Genomic DNA, 22179 nt, shown 5'->3' with positions numbered 1-22179 from the left:
CAAAATTATTTCATAACGAGTGCAAACTTTTTCCTCATAAAATTATGAGTGTCGGAGAAACATATGAAGAGCTAGGCTTCGTAATTTTTACAAAACAAATGACTTTAAATTTAAAAGTACCAAAGCGCAAACATTTACGTTTTTCAAAACACATTTGTACTTGCAAGTCAATGCCTACCACAAACGACCAAGATCCGGTCTGAACTTTTGCAGACAGTGCACAGACATGCGTTTCGAGTACCTTTCATTTTGGTTATTTGCGTATGCCATGTAACCTTCTCAAATATTCTCATGCTTGTGACTCAGAATTGAAATATCATTTTAACTGATATTTTTATGTGATGTGTAACAATAATTTTGTTTATTTTTCAGGATGAAGATTCAGGCCCCCTTTGCGCATACCGACTGTAATTTGAATAGCCAGTTTACAATAACAAGCTTAATAGTAACCGACCGTCATAAGGAGACGCCCGAGGCTTAAAGGAACGCGAATCTCTATCAAAGTTGCAACTTGTGTAAATGCAATTTTGACTTTTAAATTCTTTTATTTTCCCTTTCTCGTGTCAAAAATGTTTCTTTCTTCAATATTTAGTTTAATAACGTGAAACTTTAATTTAAATTTTTCTTTTCGCTATTTTTACTTTAAAAAGATTTTAAGTTCTTTCATTTTACAAAAGTAATACTGATTTTAAAAACTATAAATATTTCCTTTGGGTTTTTTATTTTAAAAAATTGCTTTTAAATTCTCACTTTATTTATTTTACAGAAATATTATATACTCTTATAAGCTAAACATATTTCTTTTTTGTATTTCCATAAATGCCATTTTTTCAAAAAATATTTTACTCCTTTTCATTAACGGGTGTTGGAAACCCTATAGCAACAATGTTGAATTGGCAATTTTTGGATTACCTTTTCTGAAAATCTGCTGTTCTTCCAGGCTTGAAGGTTTTTACGTAATTAAAGTACAAATATCACCTCGCGCTCTTACAAGCACGAGGCAGGTTCGTCTATGCGCTCGCCATAGTAGGAAAATAATCTCTATCTTTGAAATTTTATCCTCTAATTTATTACACATAACGGTACACAATATACAATAAAACAAGTATCACTAGTATAGTATACATTTAATTATATACATAATATAAGGCGTGCAAAACATGTTTTAAGTAATCTCAACTATATACATAATATAAGGCGCGCAAAACATGTTTTAAGTAATCTCTTTCCACACGGCATGGCTGCCGGTCCAATCGCTAAAGTACCAAGTCTCGTATTCACGCCACCAGCCTGCCTCGATCGGTTTTTCCGAGGAATCTCGAATTCTTTTAATACGGTTTCTTTAATCATAATATTGTTATATCAATCCATTTCATCGAGAGTCGCGATCAAACTTTTAACTTTTGTTTTTAAACTCTGCAAAATAATTTTCCCTTCTTCAGATATTTTATAGAGATTAAGAATCACTTCATCATGATGTAAAAAGAACAGCCATTTCTCAGCTTTCGATGGTGGGTCAAACATAACTCCTTTCATTATTTTCAAATGTTTCAATAATCGTTTCCCTTGCTCTAAGAATCTCCTATATCTTGATAAAAATAAGAACCTTAATTTCTCATTTCCATATAAAATATACTTTCTCGGTGTCTACTGGCTTTAACGCCTGACATTCGAATCATGTTATTAACAGACATAAAAACAATTATAATTTTCTAAGTTAATATGGTTAATATATAAATTAAGAAGGACTTACCTTTGATCCCGATAGTGAAAATATCGAACGAAGAGCACAACTTGACGCTGTTAACTTTAATCATGAGCACACTGCAGTGGCACGTAACTTGACATGATTACAACACGGTAATTCACATTATCCCTGATTTAACTTTTCATGATTTCACTAGGATGATGAACACTGATGATCCCATTTTACCACTCACTGGCTGTTAACTTTTTAGCACATCACGCTTTCACAAATCGGATGAATTTATTCGCACACATGGCCCTAAACGCGCCATTTTCTTTCGTCATAAAAATCTTCTCTCATCGTAGATCCATTCGTGAACTATCACCGAATTTCATTTTATAACTTTCAGTAACTTTTTACAACCATATTTATTTATTATTTTCACTATTTAGTGATTTCCTTTTTCACAATCTTATCCAATCGACTGCGCCGATTTGCACCTCGCGCCGTTTCAAGTCCGAGGCGGGTTCGGTCATTTCTCATGCACTCGCCATAATAGGAAAATAATCTCCATCAGCTTTGAAATTTTATCCACTAATTTATTAAACAATACACAATAAAACAAATACCACTACTATACATTTAGCTTAAGTTATCTCTTTGCACACGGCATGACTGCCGGTCCAACCGCAAAAGTCACAAGTCTCGTATTCTTCCCACCAGCTTGCCTCCACTCTGTTTTCCGGCGTAACTACGTCCCTTCCTTTAACCGTCTTTCGCCCCTCGCGGATAAAATGTTCTGGAAACGTCTTTCGCTAAGGGAAGTAACATCACAATACCTAGCTGAATATACTGAAAAGAGCTTTTTTATCATTTTAAATTTTAGAGTATTTTACAGTATATTTTGTTACGCATAGTAAAATTTAATACTGATTATAATCAAAAGCTCTTTTCGGCAAATATTTGGAAGCGTAGTAAATAAGGAATAAAAATTTCAGATACCTGTGAGCAGTAGTTCTTGAGAACAGGTACTACATCGAGTATAAAAAATCACGTTCGGGGGAAAACGCGATTTTATGTAAAAATTCTCAATTATCAAAGTATTCAATGACAAATTAAAGCTAGATTTTGTACAGTCCTAATTTTCATAGAGATTAAAGAACGGTGTTTTAAGAAAGCTAAAATTGTAGAGAATTTGAAAATGCAAATATCAGAAATCCTCATTTTATGAAATGTTTTGGCTTTCAACATCCCTTCAACTATTCTATTCTTTAAAGTCCTTTCTCTTTTTTTTCTATTCTGGTAAAACTTGATATATAAATTTAATTCTTTGTCTTTTAATTTTTAATTTTATATCTCTGGTCGCATTTCTCTTTAACGATTAACATTTTGCATTTGGCTTATTATTATTATATTAAAATTATGCAAAATGAACAAACAGTAAATAATGAGATGCTCAATTAAAAAAAAATACAGATTTAATGATAAAAGGGAAATTTTTAATGTCATTACAAACAAGATTTCAAGGGGTTCAAGAGGCCGTTGCCTAAAAAAAAAAGAAAACAATTCGTCGTTTCCGGAAGAAATGAAACTTTAAAAAATATTTTCGTTGTCACAAAAACCAAACTTTTTGAAACATTACGTTATTCAAACTCTTACGTCACTTCCGAGTGTCACGTTATCTAAGATGGCATAGGTTTCGGCTACGTACCCAAGCCTCTGGCATCTCCTGAGGGCGGTTGGTTACTACACCTGAACCAACGATAGTGAACTTCCGGTGATATCCTTCTGTCTGTACCTGAATGAAACTGGCTCTATTTGACGGCACACTAGCGAAACACTAAAAAGTCATGATTTAAACGACGATGATTTGAATAATTTAACTGGAATTTTGAGGACGACAATTTAGATTAACTGCTGCTGATTTTTTATTTAGGTGGTCGTGAGTATATGGTTTAGTGATGAAGAGTATGAATAATTGAGTAGGATGATAATAAAACTTTAGGTGATCGGGCTTTGTATCTAGGTGAAGTTTTTTTATTCTGACGACGACTTCAATGATGATGATGAAGATGATACATAGGATGGTTTAGAATGACTGATGTGATTTGGGTGATGATGGTTTATCTTATTCTGACGATGATCATGGTGACGCGATATACATGATGGTTAAAATGACGATGTGTATTAAGTGATAATAAATATTTAGATGAATTTGATGGTGACATAGTTTTGACTGATGACGATTTTATACATGATGTGAGAGTGATTTATATAATACTTTAGAGGAGTTAGACAATAAAGACGATGATTAAATGAGGATGAAGAAGATGATGATTTGTTTGATATTGCTTTCTATTTAGATGATCTGGAAGATTATGATTTATCTATCTCGACGATGATAATGGTGATGATGACATATACGACGGTTTAAACTGAAGGTATGATTTCGATGATGATGATGATTATTTAAATGATGGTTTTGAATTATCTGGTGATAATTTTATAATTTCTTTCTTGGTTATTCAGATAACAATTTTGATGGTGATTTAGAAGTTTGAGGTGATGAAGACGATGATCAAATGAGAATCATATTGTTGATGGTGGTGATTTAGATGATACTGCTTTTTATTTAGTTGATTTGAGCTATAATGATTTATCTTAATTTGGCGATATTTTCAATGACGATGATGATGATAATATATATATATATGATGGTTTAACATGAAGATGTGTTTTGGGTAGTTATGCTTAGTTAGATGTCTTAGATTAGCAGATGAAGTTGATTGGATTTAGAAGGAAATTTATATATATGATGATTTCAATGAGTTAGATATTGATTTAGATGAAGGTATATTCATTTGATAATGATTATTTAAACAATAAGAGGGTCGTCCGAAAAATTACTTTGCCGTAAACCATAAAAAACAAAGTCTTATTACCTGGAAAAACCTATTGCAAAAGATACAGCTATATTTCTGCTACTTCTCAGCATAAGAAACATCGGAACTATACCAATTGTCATAGCGTCGGTTACCTATTTCCATTAGAGTGTCATAGAAGTCTGTCGCCTGGGAAGAAAGGCAGCCCGTCACATTTGTCTGCAACATTTCACCTGTAGGAAAGTGTGCCCAGACAAGAACGTCTTCAGGTGCAATAACACGTGGAAGTACTTAACAGCAAGATCGAAGCCATAGAATGGATGGTCAGACATCTCCCAGCGAAACGTCTGCAACATATATTTTGTGGAATTCCCCGTATGCGTCCGATGTTGTCGTAGGACACCACAACACCAGCACTGAGCATCCCAAACCATTTGTTCTGAATGGCTCTTCAGATGTTCTCTAGTAAAGCGCAATAAAGATCAGCTTTCACCGGAGCACCACTCGCCAATACGTCAATGAGCAGAATGCCTTTACTATCCCAGAATACCGTGGACTTCAATTTCCGTGCATAGACTGAGGATCGTCCGGCGCGTGGATCCCTGTGACGCCAATCAATTGTGAGTTGCTGTTTTCTGTGGTGAAGTGAGCTACCCACATCTCATCACCTGTAACGATTCTGTTAAATTGCGTTCAATAAACTGATTTATGTATCTGCTGCCTCTAGTTCTTTGTGTTTAAGTTTTGAGTATTCGAAATGGAACTCAAATACAATCAATCATATATATAGATTACATATCAATTCATATATTTGAATTAAATACATATTTACTTACCGGCCCGAAACTTTCTTAACACGTTGAGCGCGCGCCGGTCTCTGGGGATTGACAGTGAACTTTCCGTGTGGCCGGCGTCGGTCCCTGGGAACCGGCACTGGAATTTTCGTTTGCCTGGCGTCGTTCCACGGAACCGACAGTATAAGTTAAAAAATAAATATAGTCTCAATGAAATGTGATCAAATTTAGCATTAATGAAATGTATTGAAACATTCTAAACAAAAACACGGCTTAGCTTTAAGGCTTAGCTCGCTGCCGGCTGAACGGAAAGGACAGCAAATTCGGCGCCGAACTCAGCGTGTTAATTAGAAAGCTACCGCTCGGCCTTAAAAACGCACAGCAGTTTGGTTTAAATAACCATTGATAACACTATTCTATAACGTTCTTTCTATAACGTATTATTCTATAACGTTCTTTCTATAACGTATTATTCTATAACGTTCTTTCTATAACGTATTATTCTATAACGTTCTTTGTACGTTAAAGTACATATAGCACAAGAGTGTGCAAGGAAACTGATATATAACAAATTTATTTAATATTTTTCATATAATAAGGATAATTTCAAACTGTAATCATAATTCTAAAAATCCATGACATTATCGAATTGAGACTCGTTTCGATGTCAGATATATCTCGTAATGAAATCTGATATTTTTTGAAATTTAACAACTAATTTTTCGAGGTATTTGACAGTCCAATCTGTATAAGTTTCATTTATTTGTTTAAATGTTTGTAAAGTGTTATCACAGATTTTCATAAAAAAGGGTGTGAGAGATAATTGATAAAATTGATAGATAGAAATGGAGGGAATATTATGCATTTGTTCAGAAACATAAACGTAGTATTTGTGAGATTTCTCGCACAGCCAAATTATAATTGTTTTGTTATTTCTTTTTTTTCATATTTAATTCTTTTAAATTAATTTCTCAAAGTTTGTCATAATTTATGTGACTCAACTAGGTACGAAAAATTGATTCGGAATGTAAAAGAAATATATGTATTCTGTAACATTATTTTTTGTAAAGTTTAATTTTTTTTAATTAACAAGGTCTGTAACCAATGTTTGCACTTATTTAATGCACGGAGTTCCAAGCAGTTTCACTCATCATCCTACAAGCTGCAATAAACACAAAAACACAACTCTGAAAATGAAATATTCTAACAAGGATTGTAAAGCCAAAGGCATATAACTAGTCTCCTCTGTATGCTCAGATCATTCAATATGATTTCTCTCACAGCTTATACATTTTCAGATGAGTTACTCACGTTCGTTTTTAAAGGTAATCAAAATAATGTAAAACTGCAATTAAAAAGATTAAAATTTCGACAAATTGACTAAATGAAATATATATTCGCTGGTCGCTTAAAATTGCTTCAACGGTACCTAGTTCCAAATTGCAAGACGGGTATTCCACACACGGATAATCGAGAATTAGTATAACATTCTACAGCAAAACATTGCAAATTCCGTGCTTTTTTCATATAATGCATTCATGCTGTCAGATTTATTATGTCTAATCTTATAATATTATTGTAAAATTACGGCCGGTAGAAATCATTCCTTGAAAATGAAGGCCCCTTGCCACCTTGTTGATGACTAATTTCAAATGGATAATTCAAACGTGGCGAAAAGAGAAATATTAAAATTTTCAAAAATTCGTGTTTACGGTTTTTTAATACCTAGATTTACCACTGCTAACTAATATTATGATATAATAATATATTAATAATTAGTCAAATGAAATTTATGTGGCTTCGTGTCAACCACTTGGTATTTTTAACGCTGTGTTTGAGCAAAAACAGAATATTGTTTATTTAAGCTATAATAAACATCCTACAGTAACATTTAGTTATTGTACATTGTTTTTTATCAGCACTTACGAGCTGAAGTTTCGTCTTATTAAACTATCCATATTGGTGTTTTTCATGCTCCTATATTGTTTTTGTATATAAATAATGGAAATTACAATTGGGATGATCAGTTCCATAAAACTCTCAGTATTCTGCAATCCTAACCACATGACCAATGGTGCCCCAAACATACAAGAAACAAACAGGTATTTACAAGTAGGAATGATTTTCGAAACGTTTGCTTAAACTCAAAACAAAATAAAACAAAAGGGTCGAATCAAAATGTTAATGTTTCATAAAAATGTGCAGGATAATGTTAGATGTAAAGCCTGTTTTCGTTTCCCTGGCAGACGTACTAGGAAGTTTCATAAATGAAAGTTTTCTCTTTTGGTGGGATAGTGGCTGTGACCTATACATCGAGCATTCATTGCTGGACAGTACGTGTATAATTACAGATAGATAGAGATAAGTAATTAATAGAGTATTTGACATATATAAACTCATCATTCAGATCTTCGAAAGTGTTCAAATAGTAAAAACACGATACCGTATGCTTTCACCACTTCACTTATGATGTAGACTATGCCCATATGAGGTACTTCTCCCTGTTAGAGTTAACTAAATCTTAGCTATTGAAATATAGCATTTTCAAATTCTTTCCATTTGAATTTAACATGAATAATTTTACTCTGATCTCTCTCTTTCTTTTCTGTTTGTTTCTTACTTCTAGCCATCTATATCCAGTTCTATATCTTCTACTTGTGCCTCTGATATTTAATGTAACGGCATTTTGCTTTAGAGTAAATAGATTTAAATTAATTAAAAATTACATTCCTATTTTCAAAATACTTTTATTAATATTTCAAGGTAAACATTTTGATATTCGTCAAATGGAACTCGAACCTAAAATTTAATTTTTATTAAATCTTTAATCTATTTCCAGCACTATGCATAAAAATGCCCTTTCTTGTTAAAATAACGAAACTGATTTTAGATTTACTAGTAATGAATCAAATTGCAAATTGCTTAGTTGACATTTTTCAGCTCTCAGAGTACATTCCATTTAACTATGCAGTAAATCGAATGATTGTTTGCAGTTAACAATATGTAAAAAGCTGTTTGGGCCAGGTCGAGAAACAGGTGGTTTACATCTGGAGGAAACGAATTTTTGACAATGTCTATATACTATATATAAACGAATAATTAGAAACTTCCGCGTAATGCTCTTATGAAATAATTCACTGTATATTAGAAAATTACGAGAAACAGACGCATATTTTTTCAAATGAAAAAAATCGAAAAATTATGTGCTTACTAAAATCAAAAATCTCAGGCGAACAACAAATAAGGCCTTGTAAGGCCTTATGTATTGTTCCTTATAAGTTATGTGAATTTCCTTATAAGGCCTATTAAATTATACACACTTTTTGCTGCTGATCATTTAAATTTATTTCTTCGAATTGCTCTTTCAAACTTGAATACCCGATTCCTAAAAGAAAGTTGCTGATTTTGAAATAATGTATACTGCTTAATTTTGGTCGTGCGTTTATGAATTTTTTCTAATTTTATTTCTTTATTAGCGGAAGTACCCGATGTCAATTAAGTTAGATTGAAAGCAATGTATCTAACAACAGAGAGAACGATACCGTTGTAATCCTTCTCTAACGATGTAAGAAATACGATTCATAGTTATACATTTTTCAGTCTGGTGCGATATGCAACCCCACATAAAAAATTTCGATAGAAAAATATAATTCTCTCTCATTGTATCAGAAGCAATGTCACTCAGCTTTTAGTGATTTTCGTCTTTCTAATCAAATGGCCATAACAGCTCAAGTTCCATCCAATATTTCACCTATATTCAACTTTAGTCGATTCAATGTCGCAAAATATTTATCATAATTGATGAGAAATCAATAACGCAAACAAACAAACAAACACACAAACAGACATTCTTCTTTATATATATAGGTTATGTAAAATTGACAATTTTTTTTATTAACAAAATGTAAGATTTGCAAGCGAGCAGTAGCAACACTTTTCGAAATAAAACAATTCTATCTTCAACGCCCGAGACTGTTACCACTAGGAAAAATGAGTGCGAAAATTAGAACTTTCAGAATTTTTAATTAGTATTTTGGCTCATGAAAGTGGTTAAGATGAGAATAGTCGAAATGGCTTCCCTCGAATTTTCGGAATCGGGAATAACGTATTTAATGTTTGGGAAAGCTATTTTTATTTCATCTTTTATCTATTTTCGTATTTTAACAAACTCTAGGATTTGAAAGAGAGCAATGGTAACAACTTTCGAAATAAAGCAGATTTTCTTCTCCAGCTTGCGAGACTGTTGCCACTCGAAAAATGAGAAAGAAAATTATCGTTTTTCCGAGTTTTTATTTATAGCTCTGATTTTAGCTACTTTTTTTTTTTTTTTTTTTTTTTTTTTTTTTTTTTTTGAGAAACGTGACGTCGACCTAATTGTAGAATGTTTGGTGGTGATAGCTATAGTAGTGACCGAGTTATGAGAGGACAAACACACAAACTTTCTTCTTTATATACTATATAGATAACAAGTATGAAACTTTCCCAAATGTAAGTATACGAACCGCGAGACTGTATTAAAATTTGGATTTACTTATTTGTCAAAAAAGAATTTTTTTAAAAATTTGACATCGCCAAAACATGAATATTTTCGTGATTTAAAAACATTTCCATAACTGGAAGTATATTACTACAAGCAACGATCGCAAAAATAAAGGTCGTGTAGGGACTTTTAAGCCGGATAAAGGATGTTGGTGTACATATACGTGAGCATATACATATACGGTTGGTACAGCTAACCTGCAATATAAAGAGAGAAGCAAGCCTACTCTTTAGAAAATTTCAATATTCTTCGGCTAATCGTTTTTGAGTTATGCGAGATACATACACACATATATTATATCTACATACATACAGAGAACACGAAAAAATCCCTTTTAAATGCATTATAAAATATACTATGAAAAGGAAGAAGTCTTTATTCTGTCCGTATGAGATGTCGCACAAAAATCATCCAAATGGATTCAGATATGGACAAAATGGATATTTCCACTGAAATGTGATACTTGAAAATGTTCGTAATTATAATACTTCCTTTATATTGTAAAATGCAGTAATAAAATATTACCTAAATGGGAAATCTTAAATAGATGAGAATTAGTACCAGAATTCCACAGCTATACTTTTAAGAAGTGGTCGTAAAAAAAAGTGGTTCGCTGAGAACTTCGTTCTAAAAGTTCAAGCAATAACTAAAACATTTTCGAATAAATTCTGTGTGAAAACTGTATGTCCCGTCGTTCAAAAGTAGTGGACTGTAAATTCACTTGATGTTCCCTCAGTTTAGAACCCAAGAAACCTCAGAGTCATAATGTTGACCGAAACTACTTTATTGGCTTTCAAACATTAAGTTGGCTGAGGAACGGCGAAGAACACTTTGACACCTCTGACTTCAGTAGCGGCTCACCAAGTAAACTCGGGAGAACCTCTGCTTAGTTGAAACTCACAGCAAATTAAAAGCTCTAAACCCGAGCTTTACGATCCTAACAAATTTGTGTCTGCGCCTCTCCCCGGTACAAAGAGAGAAATACAATTTGCGTAACATAGAACTAAAATATTTAATCCTTTGCGGCGCACTGTACGTTAAAGTCGGAATTTCAGCAAGAAACGTTGTATTCAGTCTATTTAGTCCTAAACAAGTATACAGGTAAAATTTTGTAAAAATTGCACTTACCGTTTTAATTCAGTGGGTGTTCCATGAGGTGGAACACTGCGCCGCCAGAGCTTTGAAAAGTGCGACTAAGCGAGCATTGCAGTGAAGCACGAAAATGAGTAGAAGCGTTTGCATAAGAATGAAAAAACTCTGTATTATGGCTGTATACATGGTTTCCTGGATATACACAATATTCTTGAATATATACGGATAAATGAGATACATATCTACATACACAAGTCCTATATACAAAAATGTTTATAAATTTTCCTATTTCTTATCTTCGTGAAATTGTTCAAAGCAAGTCACACCTTTTTGATGGAAGCACAAACCAACTAAGATTAAAATAATTAACTACGATTAATATTAACAAAAAAGAAAAATAAGCTTATAATATATAGATACACGAAAAATATCTACACAATTATTGAAAATAAACGGGAATGAGACTAAAAAGGCAGCAAACATTTCGCGTAGGTCTAAGTAAAGATGAGTCAAGCTACTAATGAAATTCCCGCCTAAAAACTACCCCCAAAAATTTCGAGATGCCAATATTAATGCTTTCATAACACAAAAACCACCTCGCCGCTCAATGCTGCTTTGTTTGAATTCATTCCCGACCCCAAAAAAAATCAACAGAAACAGAAAACGAAAACAACGGATGTTCTCTCCTAAGAGCACACATGTTCTGATTAGTAACAGCATGAGATTGCTAAAGGCGCAGTGTTCCCGCTAATGGAACACCTGGTTTTATTCAATGATTCTGCGTATGATTTTTGTATGAAAGATTAAAAAAATAATTTGGAGTACAGCCAGCAAAATTATGCCTATTTTTCTCCAAATAAAATTTTTATATCATTAAAAAAATAGAGAAAATTACTTGAAAAAATGGATTTTAATAACAAATAATAAATTAACGTTATGTGTCTCCTTGTGATATGCTGCTATCTACGGTTTAAAAAGAAAAGTTCAAAGTATATTATAAAAGCATTTTTATCTATTTACGGTTGAATTTAGAGGCTTTCGAAGCGATTCAATTTGGGTGTTCCATGTAGTGGCACTGTGAGACACAAAAGCTTAACCATATTTTAGAATCATTTATAAAAATATATAAATGTAAAGTTAAATATAAAATATTCGTTTCAAAGCGATCGTTGACGATTCCATATCTCTTTAGTCTTCCGTTGATGCGGTCATCTTAGAGAGACATTGTGAAAAACCTATATTTACTTATTTTCTCAGAAACATCGGTCATCTTAGGATGGTAATCGACAAGAGGATTTATTGTGCCTATATTTTCTTTTTGTAAAATTCTGCGTTTACATTTTCTAGATCTAAATTTAAATTTGATCTTTCTCAAAAAAATAGTGTGAAAATGAATGCATTTCCGTTAATAATCTATTCCGTTAATAACTCTATCTGGCTTTAGGGGTCTAGAGGTAAAGTCGTTGAACGCTGGTAGCTAGACCCAGCACAAAAACACGCTGCTTGAGAATTTTGTGGTTTTTCTAATGTGTAATGTGCGTACGAAACTTTTCCTGAGAAAGTCCTCCCCAAACGCTTCCCTCCCCTTAGGAAAAGAGCCCTAACGTGCTCTTCCAATAATCCAATAAATATAAATACGGTACTGAAATATTACGTAGTTCATCCTGACTTGTGTCATCACAACTAACGAATCGCAACATGCAAAGGATACTTATATAAAAGGATTACTTTGAAGAAGCTGAAGGAAAAAGAACAAAAGAAGTCTTAATTTTATTCAAAGAACATAATATTAGAAATTTCAGACATGCATAAAACTTTTAAATACATTTAATCTAAAATAAATGCTCCTTTTCCCTTTTTTAATTTTTTAAAAATATATTGTTCATGAAGAACTGCCAATACAACTTTATGAAATGACTTAATTAAATAATAACGTTTAATAGTTAAGTAAATAAATTTAAAATTCTCTTAAAATAAAAATTAAATACTGCGTAGTACTCCCATACGTATCATTAATTTTCTACTTCCTTTCAACTTTTCAATGCAAGAGTTCCTTCTTGGATTTTTAGCAAAAAATTATTAATGAAAGGAAATATATGAAATATAGAGGTAAAAATATTCCTCATTCTTACTCGCACCTATAATTCATTACTCGAATATGCACCAGCACCTTTTAAATGTAGAAAAGATATATCTGCAGAATAATCGTCATGCGATTATTTTATTTACTCTCTTTTATAGGAATATATTTTCCACGACGATATTTTTAAACTGCGAAGTTTTGGAACCTCTTTCTGTTCTTCGTCGATGTTTTGTACCACGATTGTTTTCTTCGATGATGTCTTAGACTTACGATATGTTTTCCTGCCTTCTTTTCTCCCACATGTTTTCTACAACGAAGTTTCCCTCTTACGTTGTTTTCTCCGCTACGTTTTCGTCCGCGATGTCTTCGTCGGACCTCCTAGAATTCACTCGCAAGCAAGCGAAATAATCGTTCCATTTAGACTCTTGTCCTTCGACAAAATAATACCTGGCCCATTATGGATTAATGCAAATGTACAGAGACGTATAAGATTATGGGGTTCATTTAAAAATGACTTTTCAGTCCACTTTCATATTAGTTTGATTACCATTAAAAACGAACATGAGAAAGGTGTCTAAAAATTTGCGTCTTATACTTAGGAATTTTTGAATAAGATTACAATCAATTTTTTTTTTCTTATGGTTGGCACTTGCCTATGTCGGCATCGTCCTGCCCTAAGGCCAGATCGGTAGTCTCTTTATCATGGAGGCGCCTAGTAGGCGGGACATCATTGCCTCCTATGAAGGGACAGACAATTTTACATCCATGCCTTCTCCGGGATTCGAACCTGAGCCCTACGGTATCGCACTCAGGTTTCCCTAACCACCATAACGCTAAAAAAAGGCTTGCAGCTACAGATTTGATTTTATTCATGATTTATCATTATAGTCGTTAGAATATTTTATTCTCACAATTAAATATTGTTTTTTTTTTTTTTTTTTTTTTTTTTTTTTTAGCTTGTACAACGATGATTCAAATTTTAGTGTTTTTCCAGCATCAAAGCGGTTGCGCACATTGATTACAGACATGTTGTTTAAAAAAATAAAATTTACGAAAAAAAAATGCAGATCAATTTTTTAACAGTGGGAATCAATTTTTCGTAACTATTTCAGTAGTGTCAGTTAATTCAGACTTGTAGAGATTAATATTCAAATATTAAAACTGAGACTCGGTCTTTCAGAAAGCCTCACAAGTACTTTCTCTCTTTCCATAACAATGTATGTTATTGTCGTTATGATTGATCAATACCAGTATTGATCACCGATAATTTTTAAGAAAATCTGTGATAACGCTTTACCGACTTTTAAACAAAGGAATGAAGCTTATACAGGGTGAGCTGTCAAGTACTTCAGAAACTGTGTTCTTAAACGTTTAAAAATATTTCATATCTTTTAATGAAATACATCTGACACTGAAGCATGTCTCCATTCGATGATGCCACCGATGCTTGAAATTATATTCACAGTTTCAGCATGTTTATAATAAAAATTGTAACCAATGTGCTACTCACTAGTTTTCTCATATACTCCTGCGCTTTATGTACTTTAAAATTACAAACGGCTACAACTGTGTCTCTGTTCACCTTGTTTACTTAATCAAACTACTTTGTCTTTAACTGACAGAGTGTTGGCTTTATAGTAATATATACTTATCACACTTCTGCTGCTTTGTTTTGTGTTTAAAATGTTTCTTCAGTTTTATTTGGACCGTAAACGCTTCAAGAAAGTAATTCAGAAATCTGATTTAGAATGTGCGTGTTGATGATTGACTGATTCAGATTCTTGATTATTTTCTGATTAGATCTCATTTGCGTCTGCAAAAAGTGCCAATAATTAGGTAATAAATCTATGCAGACTTTTCGTCAGAACTCGTTGGTATGCAAGTAAATAAAATGCTTACACAAATGAATAAAATACTCCTCATATTACCATTTCGACGTTTCATATACAGATAATTTGACTAAAACCTGATAATAATTTATATTTTCTCTCTCATTGTAATGTTTCTTTATACTTTTATAAACGTTCTTCCAAATAAATGTTTCCACAAAATTATTACAATAGGTTCTCAAGCATTACCCTCGTAACCTTCTAAAACCGGGCCGAAATTCTCATACTATAGCTTTCAGACCAGCGCAATCCGAAACAGTTTTGCCCCCTCTTTGACATTTTCCTAATGAGAAAAGTCGTCAGTTCCCCTCCATGGATGAAGTAAAATTTACATGTTTGTCGGACGCCTACGTCCCATAGTAAAGGAGTTGCTAGATTTGCAATTTTTTCGATGATTATTTTGCTTTCATATTTAAGTGAAAGCAAAATTCTAAATAAATAGTGCATAAATAAATGTGCAGTACTGGATGCATATCCAGTGCACACTTTATTTAGAACAAAATGTATGCAATGTTTATATTTCATTCACTATTTCTAATCAATCTCGTAAATAATTTGTGAATTTTTTAACTTTGTTTTCACTCTTCATTTATATTCGCGTATTTTCGTATTAGAAATTAGCAAGCGAGAACAAAATTTAACAAAATATAGTAAATACAGACTAGATCTGTAAGTCTGCAGGCCGGAATGCGATTTTTAATAACATATTTTCATTAATAAAATAATGGTAATGACTAATTTAATGAAATAATATTTATTACCATTAGATGATTAGAATGAGATTCAATACAAATAGATTTTGAGATGAACTTACAGCAATAATAAAGCTTTACATAACAATAACAGAGATTTAAATCTGCTTTTTTCGATAATTTTGTTATTATAATATAAAAATCAAAATCCGAGATACATTGGTTGCGTTTAATAATTAATTTTAACAAATATTACATTGGACTATCAGGCAAAGAAGGTATATCTTTAACGAGAATTTTTCTTTGTAAAATTGGCTTTTGTTTATGTTAGCCGAGAAAAAAATTCGTGACTTATACATGCAATCATCAAAAGAATTTTGAGAACAGTTTTAAATGTTCATGAAGAATTAATTATACGTCAATTTCTTTCCATAGGTAGAAATTTCGTCTAAAACTATCGTTATATCCAAAAGTTGAAGTCTATTTCATTTTCAACGAATATTCTATTTGCACATAATATATTTTCCAATTTATTTTAGAAAGAGTAATCTTTCACGTTTTCAAAAGAATAAGGAAATATTGGGTGTTGATACCATGTAGTAAATTTGTTTTTTATATTTCTTCCAGTAATGAAAACGATTACCCTGCAATATTTTCAAAGCAAAATTAAGAAAACCGTTTACGCCAAATTGTGCATAAAGTATCTTCTCGTGTATATTTTTATTTAAAGTGTGGAATTTTCTCTTTGAAAATATCAAAAATCATGAACAGCAAAATTAATTCATGAGAAATAACTTTGAAATGCAATAATTCCATTGTAATATGACATAGTGGATAAAAGTGCAATACAGTTTATTTATTCACAAATAATCCCCCTCATATGCGTAATTTATGTACTGTCGATTGAGAAATATAGGTTAGTAAATAAAACCGGTTAATTCAATACTTTTCCTTTATCAATATATTTACCTGCTCTTCAGTAAAGCGGTAAAGGTGGCTGAACACTTATAGCTCGCTTGGATTTGAATCCCGGATAAATAGTTGGAGTCATGGTTTTTGTGTAACGTAAATGCAAGCCAGCTTCTCTTAGAAAGTCCTCCGCGAAGACATAACTCCCCTTATACAGGTAATCGTTGGGTGCTTTGATGTAATTCAGTAAGCGAACAAATTAATCCAATCAATACCGAAGAACGGGTTGATTACATGTGGAGTTTTCCACCAGGAATGTAAATGCGAGCAATTTTCTCTTAAAAAGGTTTACACGAAAGCATCCATTCCCTTAAGCAGATAGCGTTCGCGTGCTTTTCCGTAATCCAATCCTAATTTTCATACATTTAGTAGTAAGTTGACATACACCTTATTACAGACAAAATAACAACTTTTTTAAGATATTTTTTTATCAACTTGTCTGAATTCTCTCTATCTTTTGAAGAGTATAAGAATTTCAGCAAATAAAACTGGCCAAAATTTTATAACATTTAACTGATGTTTTGATTCAGTTTAGAAGTAACGTGAGCTTTACTGATATTTAAATATTTTTTGGCAGATCTCATCCTAAAAGAGGGTGTAAAGATAAATTGATTTTATTTAATTTACAATCAATGAAAATCATTGAAAGCAATCACTGAATGAATGAAAATCAGAAAAACTATTATGCATACAATTGTCTCTTATTTATCTCCTGATAAATCAGACAAAATTGCCTGCATAATAGAAGCACTTTGAAAGAGTTGACAGTTCTTAAGGGTTTTATGCACTCCACAAAACAATGTCAAAATAAAATCTTATTATTCATAAGTATGAAAAGGAAGTAAACGAGTAAACGATAAAAACGGTTTTACCTATTTTCTAGAAGGGCATTAAATATAAAATATTAATCTATTCTTATTTGTTATGATTAAAGAACATTAAATATGGTAAGCTTAAAGAGCGTGCAAAATTGCTGACGTTTTAATCATAGCAAAAGTCAGTACTAAAAAAAATAGCATTAAAATTATGAGACAGATTGAGAAAGAGATGGCCTCTATTTAATTTTCAAGTATATTGGCGCGAGACGAAACCTGCGGTTTTTGCCAAAATGTAGCTAAACTGATAAGAAGAGGGAAATAATGCGTAGCCAGCGGCTACTCTGAGCAGCGACAATGGACCACCCAAAGATCTACAGATAGGCGATTCTCTAAAATGGGGAGGGCATGGATGGTACGACAGTTGTACCGATGCCGGCATCTGAGAAAGTCATTCTCCTTGTACAACTGCTGTACCAGCCGGCTTCGAGAGGTTAATCGCATTTACGTTTACTCGGCTGGAGAACTCAGTAAAGGACTTCTTACCACAATGCCCACAGTTGGATAATCTTCGGTTTCTGGCAAGTACTATCTTAGCTATTAAAAGGCAGCAGACCAACAATAAAGTGCTATTCACATTCAATGTTCGCATGTTTAGCTATTGTCTATTTTGCCTTTCTGCTCACTTTTCGAATATTTGATTTTGAGTGAAACGATCGTTAAGATAGTAGGTGCTTTGAAATTTATAATCATTCATCCTTTGGTATTTAATTAGGAAAATTCTCATCGGAAGACTCAGTGTGAAAGTAATTAAGCGAACAGGGAAGTACTGCTATATGCGGTAGAATTACATTTGCATAAAGGTATAAAACCGGCCCTTTAAAAGAGCTTCAACGTTTTCATATGAACGTGTATTTCTGTTGAAATTCAACTAGTTGCATAAGCACAAATCTTCATAATTTATTTTGAGATGGTGGAAAAACAGTGCTGACGTGTTATCAAGCTAAAAAAAAAAAAAAAAAGGAGGACTGTGCTATATCTCCCGTTCTACTCGGCCGATTGACAAAATTCAAACTGCGTTTTTCATGTCTCGAAAGCGCGACTTAGGAATATATTAGATTTATACATAGCACTATTCTAACGTAGGAATCTAACATAGGCATGTGTTGAAATCTTACTCCAGCTTTGGATTAGCGTGAAACGTGATTGTTTACAAGCTCTTTTGCGATTTCTAAATTTCTTTTGACTTTTTTGAAGGTGTTTTTATTATAACATTGCAGTTTTTGTTTAGTATTTTTATCACCTGATAATTATGGAAAATTGTGAGGAAGATGTAAAAAATAAAAGATCTTATATTCATCGACCAAAGAAAAGAAAGTTCCAGGAAAATCAGCATAATGATACAATGAATAAGAAGTGTGGTGTCAGTTCTTCGTTTAAAAAATTAAATAGTGACATTGTTTTGCCAGCAAGAGATAAAGATAACTTTAGAGCCTAATTTTAGTGGTTATAGACTATTTGATTTGGATATCCTATTTCAATTTATTGAAAATAATTTATGTTGTAAAATTTGTAATGTTCATTTAAGTGAATTATTTCATCATGGTTTAAGCTCAAAATTTGAGTTACTATGCTCAAAGTGTTCATGTAAAAGAACTTTCAGAAACTCTAATATGATGGGTGTCCGAAAAAATATATTAGAGCTAAACAGAAGATTTACGTAAGCAATGCGAACTCTTGGTCAAGGGAAAGCTGCTATGCAGAAATTCTGCTGCGTTATTGATCTATCTCCTGTGATTGCACATCGTTCTTTCAAATTCGTCGTTAAATGTGACTGTAAGTGGAGACGGTACGTGGAAGACTCGAGGATATACGTCTTTGGTTGGAGTCTATTCCGTAATAGGGTCAGAAAGCAACACAGTAATCGATACAGAAATACTGTCTTTATATTGCAAAGGTTGCGAGTCATTTCTAGGAAATGGCGTAAGGGAACACAAGGCCTGTTTAGAGAATCATGCTGGTTCTTCAGGAAAAATGGAAATGAATGTAAAGATAAACAATTTTTCATGTTCCATGGAAAAAAGAGGTGTAAAATATACTTCTTATATGGGTGACGGTATCAGGTTCAATGTTCTGTCTTACTTTCTTCGGGAACATGCAAGGACCTGACTCGGAACAGAGAGCTTACTAAAGCTATATTCAATAACTGTGGGAAGTACACAGGATACACAAGAAGGGTATACAAAACCCTTTGTTTTTCTCTCTTTACAATAATTTCCGTACTTCGGAATACAAAGACCCACTACTTGTGGTCTAAACGTAAGAATATAAAAATATTTAACTAAACTCTAACTTAACTTTGGAATAATAAACGTGGAAGATTGGCCTTATATTAACAGGAAGCCGTATGTAGTACAGAGAACTGTTAACACTACAATACGTTTAAAAATTATCACGAGGATTAAACCTCTGGCCTGGAAGCCAACCAGCAACTGAGTAAAACTTCTAAGGTAAGCGGCCTGCTTCGACTAACTCCATCCTCTCTCTCGCTTGGCAAAAAGCCACAACTTAAGTACTTGGCGTTCGACAGACAAATTTTGCATAAATAAGTTAACGCTTTTAATTCTGGCCGGAAGTAGAAAATAAGAAGTGATAGTAAAGATTTAAAATAAAATAAACGTTAGTAAAACTTAAGATCCTTACATAGGTGATGCAAAACCATTTGCAGGTATCACTGACGCCAAACCATATGGTTCATTAAATATAGAAAAAATTGAGCGTGTTGGACATATTCAAAAACGAATGGGAATATGGCTACGCAAATTAAAACTTGAAAGAAAAAAAGTAAAATTAAATGACGGTAAAATCTGCCTGGGAAAGGGAGACCAACAGATAAGTTAATAAATGAAATAACTTCGTATTATGGTAATGCGATTAGAGAATATAATGAGTCTGTTAGTGATATGAGAAAAGCCATTTGGGCAATTTACTACCACAAAATATCGAGTGATGAAAAGCCGATTCATGACGTTTGTCCTACAAATGAAACCACATGGTGCAAATACAATATAGCTAAGCAAAATAAAGCTGATTATAAGCATATAAATTCTGAACCAGTCGCTGTAATGGAGGCAATAAAGCCAGTTTTTATAGATTTGTCACAACCTTCGTAATTGAGACGTTGCCTTGGCGGCAAAACACAAAATAATAATGAATCATTTAATTCCTTAATTTGGAAATTTTGTCCAAAGACATGTCGTGCTGGTAACAGGATAGTTCAAATTGCTGGAAATGAAGCAGTAATTGCTTTTAACGAAATGTCTGTTGGTAGACATTCTGTAATGAATGAGCTACAGCTTTTTAGAATTAAGTTTTCTATTGAAGGATTTTTACAACTTGATAACAAGAGAATAGATAACGCAGAAAAGAAAGGCTTGTCAGAAACAAAACAACAGCGTAACCTTGAAAGGCAGCAAAAAATGTAAGAAGTGCAGGCCTCCATAAAAATGATGGGGATGTTTATTGTGCTGGTGCGTTTTAATTTGTAAATAAAATTTTAGCAGTTTAGCATACAATTTGAAGTAAGTCGTAAAAGATTTTTTCACCCATGTTAAATAATATGTATATTATACAATATAATACATATCATATGCTTAAATGCTTGAGTTTATTTAACTAAAGTGGTTATGTAAAAATAAATTTTTGTGCAAATATGCCACATGTATTTTAATATACGGCTATCATTCTGTCATGGTAATGTATATAGCAAGGTAAATTTAACGTGTTTCATACTAACAAAAGCTTCTGCAATTTATTAGGATTTATACTTTCTAAATATATTTTGAAAATAAATATACTATGCACTTTATTATTAGAAAGTTATATACTTAAGTATTGATATTAAAACTCAAATTTCTTAAAATATGGTTTTTTACAGTTGTATACATAGCATTTAAAGTATGCTAAAGTTACATTGTGGAAGAACTATTAAATGTTTTATATGTTTGATATACAGTAATATATTACAGAGAACTTTAAGACATTTGGCTATAAGTAAATTCTTATTTGTAAAGAAGTTTTAGTTTTATCATTCTTAGTCGATATGTTATACTTCAATGAATGTAGCAGTTTAGCATACAATTTCAAATAAGTCGTAAAGGTTTTTTCCCACCTATGTTTAAATAATATTGCATAATATGATACATATCATATTCTTAAATGCTTGAAAGTACTTAAGTGATGTGGTTATGTAAAAATAGAATATTTGTTCAAATAAGCTACACGTATTTTAATACACGGCTATCATTCTGTCATGGTATTTTATATAGTATGGTAATTTTAATGTGTTTCATATTGACAAAAGCTTATGCAATTTATTAGGATTTATACTTTTTAAATATATCATTTTGAAAATAAATATACTATGCACTTTATTATTAGAAAGTTGTATACTGAAATATTTGCTTCAAAACTCGATTTTCTTAAAATGCATTTTTTCCCAGTTGTATACATAGCATTTAGAGTATGCTAACGTTACCCTGTGGAAGAACTATTAAATGATTTATATGTTTGATATACAATAATACATTACAGAGAACTTTACCTGAAACATTTGCCTATAAGTAAGTTCCAATTTGTAAGAAAAATTTTAGTTGTATCATTGATAGCGTAGAAGTTTCAAATCATTTTTAGTTGATATGTTATACTTTGATGATGGCAGCTTATTTTACATTAAT

The 22179-nt window shown here is 32.3% G+C and overlaps 1 protein-coding gene across 1 annotated transcript in view; it reads left to right on the top strand.

Annotated features, from left to right (window-relative positions):
- Positions 1-5287, top strand: part of LOC146995185 (uncharacterized) — a 428660-nt gene extending 423373 nt beyond the window's left edge. The window contains exon 4 of the mRNA XM_085825830.1: positions 373-5287. Within this exon, the coding sequence (XP_085681956.1) occupies positions 373-411 (39 nt within the window). The 3' untranslated portion in view covers positions 412-5287. The remainder of the gene's footprint in view (positions 1-372) is intronic.
- The last annotated feature ends 16892 nt before the right edge of the window (positions 5288-22179 follow it).

This window comes from Stegodyphus dumicola, chromosome 10 (assembly GCF_044657685.1).
Source record: "Stegodyphus dumicola isolate Sdum_Otavi_A_Nest chromosome 10, ASM4465768v1".
Taxonomy (NCBI): domain Eukaryota; kingdom Metazoa; phylum Arthropoda; class Arachnida; order Araneae; family Eresidae; genus Stegodyphus; species Stegodyphus dumicola.
This window is presented reverse-complemented; position numbering and strand designations above follow the sequence as displayed.